General features: G+C 41.2%; 1 protein-coding gene across 1 annotated transcript in view; it reads left to right on the top strand.

The window, feature by feature from the left end:
- The window catches only part of CYFIP1 (cytoplasmic FMR1 interacting protein 1), a 206,542-nt gene that overhangs the window by 46,640 nt on the left and 144,222 nt on the right, over nucleotides 1-15,680 (top strand). Inside the window, exons 11-14 of the mRNA XM_006898595.1 lie at nucleotides 7,772-7,894; nucleotides 8,693-8,818; nucleotides 13,207-13,373; nucleotides 14,517-14,572. Coding sequence (XP_006898657.1) covers nucleotides 7,772-7,894; nucleotides 8,693-8,818; nucleotides 13,207-13,373; nucleotides 14,517-14,572 — 472 coding nt within the window. The remainder of the gene's footprint in view (nucleotides 1-7,771; nucleotides 7,895-8,692; nucleotides 8,819-13,206; nucleotides 13,374-14,516; nucleotides 14,573-15,680) is intronic.

Genomic DNA, 15,680 nt, shown 5'->3' with positions numbered 1-15,680 from the left:
AAAAGTGGTCCGGATTGCAACTGAGGCTATTAGCTTGTTCTGAGTCCACTCCAGCAGATGTTCTGATTCAAATTTCTACTGTCTACGTCATGCAACAGACCCACTGGGTCTTAGGGGAGCTTAAACGTAATAAGCCAATTTCCCCACTAAGTTTTCTCCTTTCAAATGGGTCTCTTAGTGGCTTCCGGTTTTTGCCGAGTCCGCGCGGCTTTGTTCTCTCAGTTCCAATACTAAAAGTTTCGACAAAAGTTATGATTCAATTCCTATTGTCCACACTGCACCTCAGACCCTCCAGGTTTTAGTGGGCTCAAGAGAATTCAGCCGCTTTCCCCACAAACCTTTTTCCTTTCAGGTGAGTCTCAATGCAGCTCAGCTCAGCTCGTGGATTCCAGCTTTTTGCTGGGTCGCGGTTGGACCACTGCGGGACCACTGCAGGCAGGCAGGGCTCCGGTTCTTAAAGTTTCTAAAATAATGTATTAGCAAAAGTTCTGATTCAAAATCCTACTGTTCGCGTCACACTGTGATGGTCAGTCTCTGTGGAGCGTAAAGTACTCTCTGGTATCCTCTTTACACAGGCTGCTATCCCTCTGGCTCTTCACACTGTGCTCTCTCCACCTCCGCCATCTTCCCAATCTCGGAACCTTTACTTTTTAAAGAGAAGAGTGTATGGGGGGGAGACGTGGGCAGGGAGAAAAGTGCAACAATGGAATAAAAAAAAATCTTTACATTCAGAAAGCAAAAAAAAAATAAAATTCTTTTGCAGCGCTGTAGTAATCAAATCAGCATGGTGCTGATACAGTAACAGAAATAGAGTCCAATGTAATAGTATGAAGAAAGTAGAAAACAACTCTGTATAGTCATCTGATCTTTTACAAAGAGACAGTCCATTAAGTAGTGAAATGACAGTTTCTTCAGTAAGTAGTGCCAACAAAATTGGACACCTGTCTTCGGAAAACTGTAAGTATATCCACATCTCACAACACACACCAAAAACCAAGGTAGATAAAAGGCCTAGGGTTAAACCAAAATCTATGAAGATAGTAGAGAAAATATAGGACAAATTTTAAAACCCTTATCTATGACTTGAACAGACTTTCAAACATAACCAAGAATCCACAACCATCGGAAGATAAAATAGATGAATAGGACCTTCTAAACATCAAATTGCTCTGAAGGCATTGGCAAAGCACAAGGCTCCAGGAGTTGACGGCATACCAATTGACATATTTCAACAAATAGACACTGGCCTGGATGTGCTCACTAAGTTGTGCCAAGAAATCTGGAGAACAGCCAGCTGGCCCCCTGACTAGAAAAGATCGATATTTGTTCCCCTTCCAAAGAAAGGTGACCCAACAGAGTGTGGAAATTATTTAACAATATCATTGATATCACAAATAGGTAAGATTCTCCTGAAAATTATCCAAAAACGTTTGGAACAGTATGTCAATAGAGAACTGCCAGATGTACAGGCTGGATTTAGAAGAGGTCCTGGTACTAGGGATATTATATCTAATGTTAGATGGGTCTTAGCAGAAAGCAAGGAATACCATTGGGTCACTTGCAACTCATAGTGACCCTATGTACAAGAACCCACAACCCTCTCTATCCTGTGCCAACCTCACTTTCTCTGACACACCCACTCCCATTGCCCCAATCACCGAATGATCCAGCTCATCGAGGGTCTTCCTCTCCTGTGCTGTTCTTCCACTCTCCCAAACATGATGTCCCTCTCCAAGTACTGGTTCCTCCTTGCAACATGCCCAACGTATGTCAGATGAAGCATCAGAATTCTTGCCTCCAAGGAGCAGCCCAGTTTCACCCTCTCCAGGACAAACCTGTTTGTTCTCCCAGCAGTCTTTGGTATATTCAACATTATTCTCCAGCACCACAGCTCAAAGGCATTAATTCCCTTTTTATCATCCCTAGTCATTGTCCAGCTCTCTGATGCATAGCAAGTGATTGCAAAGACCATGTTGTGTATCAGGTGCACCTTAGTCTCCAGACTGACACCTTTGCACTTCAGCACTTTAGAGAGGTCTCTAACCACAGACTTTCCCATGGTAATACGTCTTTTAATTTCCTGGCTGCTGATGCCAAGCAAACCAAAACTGAACAATCTCTCTCTCTTCCCCATCTGTTATGACGCTGCCAATGGGCCCAGTGGTGAGATTCTTTGTTTTCTTGATATTGAGTCTGAATCCATGCTGAAGACTGCAATTCCTGACCTTCCACAGCAAGTGCTTCAGGTCCTCTTCAGTTTCAGCAAGCAATGTTGTCATCCACATAACAAAAACCTGTCTTAATGAGTGAGTGAAAAACCAATTTCTTTGTAAACTTTCTCTCAAATAATAGAAAAATCAAAAGGTGGTGTACTAGGAAACTCTTCTCTAAAGGACCAACTGTTAAAGAACAGAGGACAAATACTTGACCAAAGCTATGGTATTTTTCTGTTGCTTCATATCATGTGAGTACTGGGTTCTAGATAAGGAACATGGGGAAAATTGTTGCCTTTGGATTATGATGCTGATAAAGAATATTAAATATATTGCCAATTACCACAACAAACAAATCTGTCGGGAAAGAATTTTAGAATGCTGCTTAGCAATGACAAAGACAAGACTTCGTCTCATTTTGGCTGAGTCTCTGGAGAAAGACATCTGTGTTTGGTAAAATACAGACTTGGTGGGGAAAAAGAAAAGAAATGACACAGTGGTTTCAATAGTGTGTTTCAACCTAGCAACAATTATATGATGATGACACGGGACAGGGTAGTGTTTTCTCCTGTTGTACAAGGATTATTAGGAGCTACTGACTTAGTGCATCTTACCACAGTAACAGCACCCCATGAACCTGGAATGTTTTTTGATTGTGTTTTTCTTTTTTTGATGCTTTGTCATTTTCAGAGTATGAATTTCTTCCTATTACACTACATTTCTTTGTAAGAATTATATATTCCTTTTGATGTGTTAACTCAGTTTTTTTGACAAGATTTATTCAAGTAATAATGGCTCTCAGTGCACAAGTAGTGCTTGTCTATTACACTAAAGGTTAGAATTCCCAGACCCGTGTATCTTCTGGCGGTTGCATGCCTCATTGTGTGTGCATTCTGTGTGTGTGTTTATACATTCTTTTATGTCAATTTCCATGCATAAGCAGAGAGCAGTTCTGTTCTTAGTTTTATTAGCACTCTTGTTTCATCTGTACCTTTCCCTGCATCACAATTCAATATTCAGTTAATTTGAAGCTAACCTAAAATAACATTTAAAAACTGTTTTAAACCCTGTGTATCTTTTAAATATGATCATAATAATGCCATATTTATAAAAACAAAGGAATAAGATTTTTTAAAAAAATCAACACATTTTTTAATACTCACTAGTAATTTTAAATCAAAACAAAACTCTGATGCACTGAAGGCATTGGCAAAACATTAGGCTCCAGGAACTGATGAAATACCGATTAACATGTTTCAAGAAACAGATGTAGCCTTGGACGTATTTATTTGTCTTTGCCAAGAAATTTGGCCAGCTGACTGAAAGAGATCCATATTCTCATTCCAAAAATGGGTGATCCAGTAGAAGTTAAAAATTTTTGAACCATGTCTTTAGTTGTTGTTTTGTAACATCTAGATGAAATATTGTTCTCCAAAGTGCTGAAGAGTAGTGGTGTCTCTCTGGAGACTAAGGTGCGTCTGATACAGGCCATAGTCTTCGCAATCACCTGTTATGCATCGGAGAGTTGGACAATGACCAAGGAGGATAGAAGGAGAACTGATGCCTTTGAGCTGTGGTGCTGGAGAAGAGTACTGAGAATATCATGGACTGCTAGGAAAACAAATGGATTTGTCCTGGAGAGGGTTAAACTGGGTGGCTCCTTGGAGGCAAGGATTCTGAGGCTCCGTCTAACTTACTTCGGACATGTAGTGAGGAGAGACCGGTCCTTGGAGAGGGACATCATGCTTGGGAGGGTGGAGGGACGGCGCAGGAGCGGAAGGCCCTCTATGAGGTGGATTGATTCAGTGACTGGGATAATTGGGATGGGAGTGTCAGAGACAGTGCGATTGGCACAGGACAGAGCGGAGTTTAGGGCTCTTGTACATAGGGTCGCTATGAGTCGCAGGCGACTCGACGGCACATAACAACAACAACAGATGAAATAAACTCATAGCTAAACTCCAGCGGGTTTTCAGAGGTAGTTAATCACATAGAAGGAGATTGCCAGTCTTTTTCCCAGTAAGCAACTGGTGGATTAGAACTGCATGTTTTTGGGATTTCACTGCAGCTTCTTACCACTAGGTCACCAGAGATTCCTATTGGATCTGTTATTACGTGCTGTTGAGTCACCTGAGACACATAGTAACCCTATGCACAATAGCTCTGAACACTGTCGTATCCTGAGCCAGTGTCACTATGACACATCTAACCAACCCCAGTCACTGTCAGTCCATCTTATCCAGGTATCATTAATATTACATGTAAGTAAAATGTTTTCAGGAGAGAGCAGCCTGTGGCAAAGATATCATGCTGGGAAAGATCAAAGAAAAAGAGGAAGACCCTCAAAAAGATGGGTTGGCTATAATAGTGGGTATAAGCACAGCAGGGATTATGAAGATGAGGAGGATAGTGTGCAGTGTAGGGCAAAATTTGGATCCATTATTCTTTTTAAAATTTATGTTTTTATTTTGGTACAATTTATAGAAAAGGTAAAATCAGCAAGACATGCAGGTGGCCTGGTGACCATGGAGTCACCCCTCTGGCTGTGGGCAAGCCAGGCTAAAGCTTTGCTCAGCTCTCGCCATCACTCTCTCCCCGGGTGTGCTTATCAAAGAGGTACTCTGCAAGGCCCGAGTCTGGGGCACCCATCTTGCACAAATTGGTTACATAGTCACCCAGTTGTTTGATGGATTTCACCTGCTCATCCAGGTAATGTGTCTCTATGAAGTCACACAAATGAGGGTGTTCTTGCCAGTGGCCAGTTTGTGCAGTTCCAGGAGGGACTGATTCACTTTTCTCCAAGTGTAGCACACAATCCATTGTGTTCAGCCTCGCTGCCTCGCTGGTTCTGCAGTTTCATCAGTTTCTTGGCATGTTCCCTCTCCTCATGGGATTGCTGGAGAAAATATTTGGCAAAATTCTTCAAAGCCACATCATCACGGTTGAAGTAGTAAGACATGGGCATGTAGACATAGGAGGTGTAGAGCTCCAGGTTGATCTGGTGGTTGATGACGAACTTCGAGTCCTGGTTGTAGTTCTGGAGCACCTGTGAAGGGGACGTGGTCATGGTGGCGGCGGACGAGAGGTGGCAGTGTGTGACAATGGAGTAGAGGCGAGGACCTTCGAACATCCAGGGGTGCTGATGTGAGGAGGTGGCAGAAGACTGGCTGGAAATGACTGACTGGGGAGATAGTGGTGAATGCTGGGTTCCTTTCAAGCACTATTGAAGCAGGAGACCACACTGACTCTGTGAAGACCATCTCCATATCCATTATTATTAGGCTCACTTAACAAGAGAAATAATGGTCAGTTTCAAGACTGAAAAAATATTGATGCCTTTGAACTCTGGTGTTGGTGAAGGGTATTAAATATAACATGGATTGCCAAAGGAACAGATTTTTCTTGGGTTATGTACAGCCATAGTACTCCCTTGATAAATTATCAAGGATGAGACTTAGTCTCATAGAATTCGAATGTGTCAGGATGGTCTAGGCCTCCTGAAAGAGTACATTGTGCTTGAAATGATAGAGGACTAGAGGAGAGAAAGACCCTCAATGAGATGGGTCGTTATAATGACTGCATCAGTGGGCTTAAGCACAGCAGATTGTGAAGGTGATACAGGCTCAGGCAGAATTGCAGTCTCTTGTATATAGAATTGCTATGACTCACTAGTTGAGTCAGCAGCACCTAACGACAGCATCATTTAAGAAAACAAATCAACTTTTTAAAGTTATTTTTGAATCTAATCCATTAATTATTTCTGCTTAAATTTACCCAGTGAAAAATCTCTTCACGTAGCTTCCAGGTAGTTCTCATACTTTATAGTGTGACTGGAGCTCTTGGATCAACTCTTTTTCCATCCTGTACTGAAAATCCTGGTTTAGAACTACTTCAACATAATGTGATTTATATCATCATCCCCTGTATTTTTTTTCTTTCTCATTGCTGTCAAATAGGGTCAGACTCATTGCTGACCTCCAGTGGAATTCCAAGGCTATCCACCTAACAGGCAATGCCCAGTTAACCATCTCCATTTATTCTATTAACACTGTAAATCAAAATATAATAAAAATATTTAATATTTGTGTTAATTTTATGTCTAATGCCATAACAGGGACCCATGGTGGATAGTGTTTGGTGGAGCTCCCAGTTTAAGACAGGTTTGGAAGCAGGAGTGACATCCACTTCCTAAACAACATGCCTCTGGAAACGATGAACTTTGAGAAACGATGATAGTTACAGAAAGGCTTATTTTGTTGGATTCAGTGGCACTCATCAACCACCACCACCACAAGGGATGTTAAGTCATGATGTTTAAAAGTCCCTTGAAGTAATTCCACAGTGATTAAAGTGCCAACTTGATAACAGTTCAGTTCATTGTTTAGTTTTTGCTTTTGATCTTTAGGGTTGTGTTCTTTTCCCTAATTTAATTTGATTTCTTCATTATGTATAATATAGTCAACATCAAGAAAACAGATTCTCACTACTGGGCCGATTGGCAGCATCATGATAGATGGTGAAGAGATTGAGATTGTTAACAGCTTTAGTTTGCTTGGCTCCACAGTCCACACTCTTGGTACCAGCAGCCAGGAAATCAAAGATGAATTGCATTGGGAAAACCTGCTGTCAGGACATTTTCAGAGTAATGAAGATCAGCGTTGTCAGTCTGGAGACTAAAATGCACCTGATTCAGGGCATGGTCTTTGTAGTTACTTGCTTTGGTGGACAATGACTAGGGATGACAAAAGGAGAATTGATGCCTTTGTACTGTGGTATTGGAGAAAAGTATTGAATATACCGTGGACTCCTAAGAGAACAAGCAGGTTTGTTTTGGAGAGGGTGAGACCAGGCTGCTCCTTGGAGGAAAAGATGCTGAGGCTCCATCTTACGTCCTTCGGGCATGTTGCAAGGAGGGACCAGTCCTTGGAAAGGGACATGATGCTTGGGAGGGAGGATGAAAAGTGCAGGAGGGAAGGACCCACATTGAAATGGATTGATTTAGTTACTGGGGTAATGGGGAAAAGGTGTGTTGGAGACGATAAGGTTGGCACAGGATAGAGCAGGGTTTAGAGCTATTGTACGTAGCATTGCTATGAATCTCAAGTGACTCAATGGCACAGAACAACAGTTTTAGTTTATACATATTTGATTGTTTTGGGTAAGAATTAACTTGGCAGCTAATCACAATGATAGTAATAAAGTCTGCAACATAAGAACATTCAAAGAATGTTACGTCACCTTTTCAGTTTTCATTTTGTGTTAAAAACAAACCCATATGCTGTGTCTCTTTACCTGGTTTGACTCAATGCAGTAGCTCTTTTCCTGCAGAACTCTCCAATGTGGCTGGTAGTGACCTTTCTTGAGTGGTGTGGGATATCCTCTAGGAAGCCCCTTTTGTTGCCATCTTTGAGGCAGTTGTCCTGCAGTCACATTATTTTACATGCTTGAGAATATAGTTTTGGGATCAATTTTTAATATTGGTTTGAGCCAGTTAGTAAGTACATGTGGTTTTTCTAGATAGATAGTCTTGTTAATGCTTATATTTGCCTATTTTCTAGGTTGTTACAGGATCTGGCCGCCAGGAAGCACAGAAGACAGATGCTGAGTACCGCAAACTCTTTGACTTGGCTCTGCAGGGTCTGCAACTCCTGTCTCAGTGGAGTGCACACGTGATGGAAGTGGTATGGACTCTGTAGCTACTTTAATTTGGAAACTCAAAACAGCAAAACACCTTCTACCCCATGATAGGATCACTCACTCACTTACTCATATCAAGTCAGAGCCAACTCATAACTGAACATCTCTTGAATTTTTGGAGGTTGTAAATTGCAGGGAGGATAGAGCCCATTTTTAACCCTGTGAGCCGATGGTGGTTTAGAGCGGTGTGACTTCTGTGTTAACAGTGCAGTGAGAGCTCTTAGTGATTGGGTAGAAGTATTTTTTTCACCCTGAACTTTCCAAGAGATATTTTTCTAGTCATTGACTTTGGTGTTTGAGTTTAGAACAAATTGACGTTGTATCTTTGGGCATATAGAGAACAATATGTTTGTGTAAAATGTCTCTAAGATTGTTCAAAGTGCATTTATGTGTGTTCTAAAGGTCTGATATTTTAACACGTATTTATAGATTAAAGGTTTACCATTATAATGATTTTTATTATCATATTTTTAACATTAAAATTCTTTCTGCTATCATAGAAGACTCAAATGCGTATAAACCATAAAAATGTTCTCTTATAGTTTATTTTGGTCAAAGAAAAATTATTAAATTGGATGGATAACTAATCATTTGAAAGGCAGATTTTCTTTACAAATGTAACTGATAAGGCTAGAGTCAACCCAAAAGATCTAAGTATTTTACCTGATGACTTAACTCTGAAGTTACCTTTTGAAAGCTTTGGCAGTGATCATGCAAATAAGACTAAAGTGAAACTTTTTGTATTTGATATGTAATTTTTCTTTTCTTTCTCACTACATCAGTATTCATGGAAACTAGTGCACCCAACAGATAAGTACTCCAACAAAGACTGCCCTGACAATGCTGAGGAGTATGAGCGAGCTACACGCTACAACTACACTAGTGAGGAGAAATTTGCCCTGGTAGAGGTAAGGAAATTTGTCTAAGTTCTTCTCCTAGATCGACTCTGGTTACTTAAAGCACCAAAGTCTTTTGTTACTTAAAGCACCAAAGTCTTCTTTTAATAATGTTCAGTTTAGTATTTTTTTTTTTTTATTGGGTTCCCATAATTAAGAAACTGTTCCCTAATGCAGGATAAAGAAGGTTTGCCCCAGAATTTCGTTTTTGGAATTTTATCGATCTGTGATTTATATTGGGATGATTCTCGTAAGTCAGATGTAGTGGGATTGGCTCAGGGGTCCCTAAGGCTAACCTTACTGCTTCACTGGAAGGATTCACAGACACAGTAGCTACTAACTCATACTACAATTTATTGTAGCATAAGGGTGTAGATTAAAATATCGGAGGGAAAGAGGCTTATTGACCTTTTAGGTGTTCTGTTTTAGTTGAGTCATCGAGACACACTTAATTTTGTCAGCAACATTTTATAATTGCATGTGTAAAGTTTGACTGACCTCAGCTAGTTAAAGTGCAGACCCTCAGAGAAAACAAGGGTCACCATAAATTACTCAGAGATCAATTCCCAGGAGGTAGCCAAGAACCAGGTGGCACAAAAGACTTCTGAAAAGTGTAGCAACCTAGGCCACTTGAACTTCCTTTTCCTGCACAGGGACCAGCTTCATTCTTTTCCCTTTGGATGAGTATGACTCATAGTGATTTTAATGAACAACAGATATAAATCCTACCTTATAAGCTATGCCATCCTCATCAACTCTGATACACTTGAGCTCACTGCTGCAGTCACTGTGTCAGTTCATCTTGTTGTGGGCCTTCCTCTCTTTGACTGATCCTCCACCTTTTCAAGCATGATGTCCTTTTCACAGGAATAGTGTCTGCTAGGATCATGTCTAACATAGAAAAAAAAAAGAAGTTTCATCTTTGCCTCCACAGACCATTCTGGCTGCACTTTCTCCATGTTATACCTGTTCTTTTGTCAGTCCATGGGATATTCAGTACTCTTCTCCAACAGCACGATTCAAAGGCATTAATTCTTCTGTCATCCTTATTTGTTGTCTGTCTCTCAGATTTGTAGCAAGTGATTAAAAAGACCATAGCCTGAATTAGGGACACCTTGGTCTTCAAACTGGCATCATTACTCTTCAGTAATTTGAGAAAGTCTCAGACAGCAGCCTTGCTCAATGCAGTACATCTCCTAACCCCTCAGGGCAGGTACTAGTTGTGTTGATTGTGGATCAAAGTATGATGAAGTAAATGTAACAAAAAAATTTTGTTTTAAAGAATAAGGAGAGAAGTTGAGAACAGTCATTTCATAAGCCTTCTGTAAATAGCCAGTAAATCTCAGAGGTCACTCAACACTTCTTATTGGCCAAATGTGGTACTATATTTTGCTGTATCTCTCCCAGTGGAATAATGTAGAGTAGTGCCATCCAAACATTTCCACACACATATCTGGTCATTGTCTTGAGCTTCACTTACTATACTTCCACACCCACTAAAACTGTGATCTTCAGTAAATAAGAATCTTGACCAGTTGGGATCGCCCTGGTTTAGTCCAGGCCCTGGCTTCATAAAACCTCATGTTCATTGGCTTGAAGAGGGGCCTGAGTTTGCATCCACTTAGGCTCCCTTCTCAAGTCTCTGAGGCCCCTAGCATCTTTGGGAGGCTTTCCAGTGGCTGTCAGTCTTCTTGCTCTGCTGTGTCTCCTGGATGCTATAACACTATGGCTTTAGGGCACAAAGATATATGAGGGTTCACCCTGTCTCAAGTCCAAGACCAGACCAGTAAGCAGCTGCCACAAGGATTCTGGATCTCCTCATTATAGGGACTTGGACTGAGACCCTCAGTGTATCCTCAGGTACAAAACTGGAGGGCCTAAAGGCCCTCAGAAGGCCAGGGATTTCACTTCTTACCATATTGTTGTTGTTGTTATGTGCCGTTGAGTCGCTTGCAACTCATAGCGACCCTATGTACAACAGCCCTAAACCCTGCTCTATCCTGTGCCAATCTCACTACCTCTCACACACCCATCCTCAAACCCCAATCACTGAATGAATCCACCTCATAGAGGGTCTTCCCCTTCTGCACCATCCCTCCACCCTACCAAACATGATGTCCCTCTCCAAGGACCTTTCCCTCCTTACAACATGTCCAAAATATGTCAGACGAAGCCTCAGAATCCTTGCCTCCAAGGAGCAGTCTGTTTTAACCCTCTCCAGGGTGAATCTGTTTGTTTTCTTGGCAGTCCAGGGTACATTCAATACTCTTCTCTAGCACCACAGATCAAAGACATCAATTCTTCTTCTGTCCTCCTTAGTCATTGTCCAACTCTCTGATGCATAACAAGTGATTGCAAAGACCATAGCCTGTATCAGACACACCTTAGTCTCCAAAGTGACACCATTGCTCTTCAGTACCCTGGAGAGGTCCCTAACAGCAGACTTTCCCACTAGTGCCAAGAGTGTTGACTGAGGAGCCAAGCAGACTGTAGTTGTTAACAATTTCAATCTCTTCACCATCCATCCTGATGCTGCCAGTTGGTCCAGAGGTGAGAATCTTTGTCTTCTTGTTATTGAGCTTCAATCCATACTGAAGGCTGCAATCCTTGACCCTCTGCAGCAAGCATTTCAGGTCCTCCTCAGTTTCAGCAAGCAGGGTTGTGTCATCTGCATAACACAGATTGTTAATAGATCTTCCACCAATCCTGACGCCTCACTTCTCATAGAGCCCAGCCTCTCGGATAATCTATTCTGCATACAGGTTGAAAAGGTATGGAGATATGACATATCCCTGGCATATGCCTTTCCCAATTTTGAACCATGCAGTGTTTCTTTGCACTGTTCTGACGACTGCCTCTTGGTCCAAGTACAGGTTTCTCATTAGAACGATCAAGTGTTCTGGGATTCTCATTCTTAGAGTGAGCCACATTTTGTTATGATCCACACAGTCAAACGCCTTTGCATAGTCAATGAAACACAGATAGACATTTTTCTGGTATTCCCTGCTTTCAGCCAAGATCCATCTAACATCAGCTTCAATATCCCTAGTATTACGACCCCTTCAAAACCCAGGCTGGACTTCTGGCAGTTCTCTGCTGATGTGCTGTTCCAGTTGTTTTTGAATAATCTTCAGTAGAATCTTGCCTGTGAAATCAATGGTACCGTTCTATAGTTAGAGAACCTTTATTTCCTTGATTTTTTAGGTACTTGATTTTGCTATTCTTAGGAAATTTTAGATGAATATTGTTATGTGCTGTCTCATCAGCAGCTCATAGTGACCCTATGCTCTGAACCCTGCTTTATTGTGAGCTAACCTCCCTGTTTCTGACACACCTATCTCCATTACCCCAGTCACTGAGTCCTTCCATGTCATCCAAGGTCTTCCTTTCTTGCACTATCCCTCTACCCTGGCAAGCATGATGCCTTCTCCAAGGATTGGTCCCTCCTGGCAACATGCCCAATGTATGTATGATGGAACATCAAAATCCTTGCCTCCAAGGAGCAGTATCATTTCACCCTCTCCAGGACAGAACTGTTTTCTGTCTTTGACAGTCCATATATGTTCAAGACTCTTCTCTAGCACTACAACTCAAAAGTCTGTTTTTCTTCTGTCACGCTTAATCATTGTCCAGCTTTCTGATGCATAGCAAGTAATTGCAAAGACCATGGTCTGGATCAGGCACACCTCAGACTCTAGACTCACTTTGTTAGTTTTCAGCACTTTGGAGAAGACCCCAACAACAGTTCCCTAATACAATTTGTCTTGTGATTTCCTGACTGGTGTCAAAGAGTGTTGATTATGGAGCTGAGTAAGCTGTTAACAACCTCAGTCTATTCTCCCTCTGTCATGGTGTTGCCAGTTGTCCCAGTTGTGAGAATCTTTGATTTTTTTGATTTTGAGCTTCAATCCATATTGAAGTATATTCCGCCTTTTCTTTTTTATAATACTCATGTTTATTTTTTAAAAAGAGATAAATTTAAGCATGTCTTTTCCTCCATCCTCTAAGGTTGAGTGTGTAATATTTTAATTTTTGCTTCAGATCAGTTTTTAACAGAAATTTCCTTTTTCTTTTTTGCTCTTTTGCAAAGCAGCACTGGACCATCAAGTGTTAAAAAACCATATAACCCAAAGTAGGCAAATAAGTAGAATCTGATAGAATGTTTCCATTGGATTTCTGAGGTTGTTAATTGCTCAGAAAGAGACAACCCATCTTTCCCCTGCTGAGTCTTTAGTGAACTCCGGTTGCTAGAGAGGTGCTGCATTTGGATTAACAGTGCAACTCCCTAGCAACTACAAGAGTAAACAAATAGGAAACATAATTGTGAATATAAGAAATTATAGTGACTGTGACTACAGAACAGAAATAGCATTTAAGTTGTTTCATGCATTTTCTTGCAGGTGATTGCCATGATTAAAGGTTTGCAGGTCTTGATGGGTCGAATGGAAAGTGTGTTCAACCATGCCATCCGGCACACGGTCTATGCTGCCCTGCAGGATTTCTCGCAGGTGACGCTCAGGGAGCCACTTAGGCAGGCCATCAAGAAGAAGAAGAATGTCATCCAAAGGTTAGCTTCATGACAGCCCTAGGATGCAAACCAAGGACCCAGAAGTGACAGGATGTATCCATGTTCATTCTGGGAGCTACATATGCATAATGTACTCTTGATAATGTCTTTGATTTCGAAACACCTTGTTACACTAATTGCATCTGTGTTTGGTGCAGGGAGTCAATTATTAATCTGAAAAACTGAACTACCGTGTCTTCAAAAGTCTGCACAATCAGAGAAAATTGAGTTACCAGATTTTGTGGGACTTTCCATACCCAGCATTCTACTTCTCGGCTCAAACAGGCAGTTTTTAATAGTTCTGCATTTGTTTCTTTGGGCCAAAAGATGCATACATATTACAGAAATTCAATAGTGATCTTGAGTTTATTTTATCTTCTTGAGTTTTTGAAGGAAATTATCTTTCAAAGATAGGTGTTAAACATTAGTTCAGTATACTCAGTTTTCTTCCTTTGTAGTTTGTGTTTGTGTCTGTGGTACAGTATGATTTTAGCATAACTAGAACTTTTCTATTGCTATGCTTACCAGTTTTTATGTCCTCTCCTGGGGACAAGTGACAAAATTTCTCTAGGCTTATTTGTATACATTTTGATTAAGACATATCTTCTGGTTGTTGTTGTTATGTGCTGTCGAGTCGCTTGCGACTCATAGCGATCCTGTGTACAACAGCCCTAAATTCCACTCTGTCCTGTGCCAATCGCACTGTCTCTGACACTCCCATCCCAATTATCCCAGTCACTGAATCAATCCACCTCATAGAGGGCCTTCCTCTCCTGTGCTGTCCCTCCACCCTCCCAAGCATGATGTCCCTCTCTAAGGACCGGTCTCTACTGGTATCTTCTGGTAGTACTAGTATTTCCTTGAAAACAGTATTTAAAAATTTTTGCATTGAACTTTTCATTTATTCCATCTCTGCCTGTGTAGTTCCAGTGGTCTCTAGTAGTAATGAACTGCACTGTCAACCCAGAGGCACATGGTTTGATTCCACAGCTACTCTGGGAGAAAGATGAACAGTCTCCTTTTGTGTGATTTACTGGCTCTGAAAACCCACTGGAGGATCAGCTGTGAGGTTGTTTGCACTTAACAGCATGTAACAACAACCATAGCATCCCTTCTCTGCTCTCCCAAAAAATTTTTTAACAGAAAATATTTATTCAGTCAGCAAAATTTCACGTTGTCTAATGCCAACATATGTGAAGGTAAACATCAAGATGGCTGATTTAATTTTGATTATGTGATCACATACCTTAATCACATTCATTCATCTATCTTTTTTCTTCAGTCATCTATCTTAATTAAAAATACAAACATGAAAATACATGTACATATCTGGAATAGAAAAGAGTTTGTTTTTTATTTTTTAGATTAAATGTTCTCATTAAACTTCTTCCATTTATTATTATTATATCTACATACCATCTTGCTTATGAGATTCTTAGTAATTTTCTGATCCTTCCTGGGAGAAAAACCAAACAGCTGCATCTTAGTTTTAGATTATAAATTAACTCTGTCTGTGAATCCAGATAGAGAGCGCTGATGGTCTAATGGGTAGAGTTGCTCTCCAAAAGGCAAAAGGTTCAAATGCATCAGCTGCTCTTCCTATGCTACTTCTTGTTGTTGTTGTTATGTGGCGTTGAGTCGCTTGCAACTCATAGCGACCCTATGTACAACAGCCCTAAACTCCGCTCTGTCCTGTGCCAATCGCACTGTTTCTGACACTCCATCCCGATTACCCCAGTCACTGAATCAGTGCACCTCATAAAGGGCCTTCCCTTCCTGCGCTGTCCCTCCACCCTCCCTAGCATGATGTCCTTCCCCAAGGACCATTCTCTCCTTATAACATGTCCAAAGTATGTTAGACGGAGCCTCAGAATCCTTGCCTCCAAGAAGCCACCTGGTTTAACCCTTCCCAGAACAAATCTGTTTTCCTAGCAGTCCATGGTACTCTAAATACTCTTCTACAGCACCATAGCTCAAAGGCATCAATTCTCCTTCTATCATCCTTGGTCATTGCCCAACTCTCTGATGCATGACAAGTGATTGCAAAGACCATGGCCTGTATCAGGCGCACCTTAGTCTCCAGAGAGACACCATTGTTCTTTAGTACCCTGGAGAGTTCCCTTACTACAGACTTTCCCATGGCAATACACCTTTTAATTTCCTGGCTACTGGTGCCAAGAGTGTTGACTGTGGAGCCAAGCAAACTAAAACTTGCCTCAATCTCTTCACCATCCATCCTGATGCTACCAATTGGCCCAGTGGTGAGAATCTTTGTCTTCTTGACATTGAGCCTCAATCCATATTGGA

Source organism: Elephantulus edwardii, unplaced genomic scaffold (assembly GCF_000299155.1).
Source record: "Elephantulus edwardii isolate Elephantulus edwardi_28Jun2011 unplaced genomic scaffold, EleEdw1.0 scaffold00234, whole genome shotgun sequence".
NCBI lineage: Eukaryota > Metazoa > Chordata > Mammalia > Macroscelidea > Macroscelididae > Elephantulus > Elephantulus edwardii.
The sequence above is the reverse complement of the archived record's forward strand: the minus strand, read 5'-3'. Positions and strand labels throughout refer to the sequence as shown.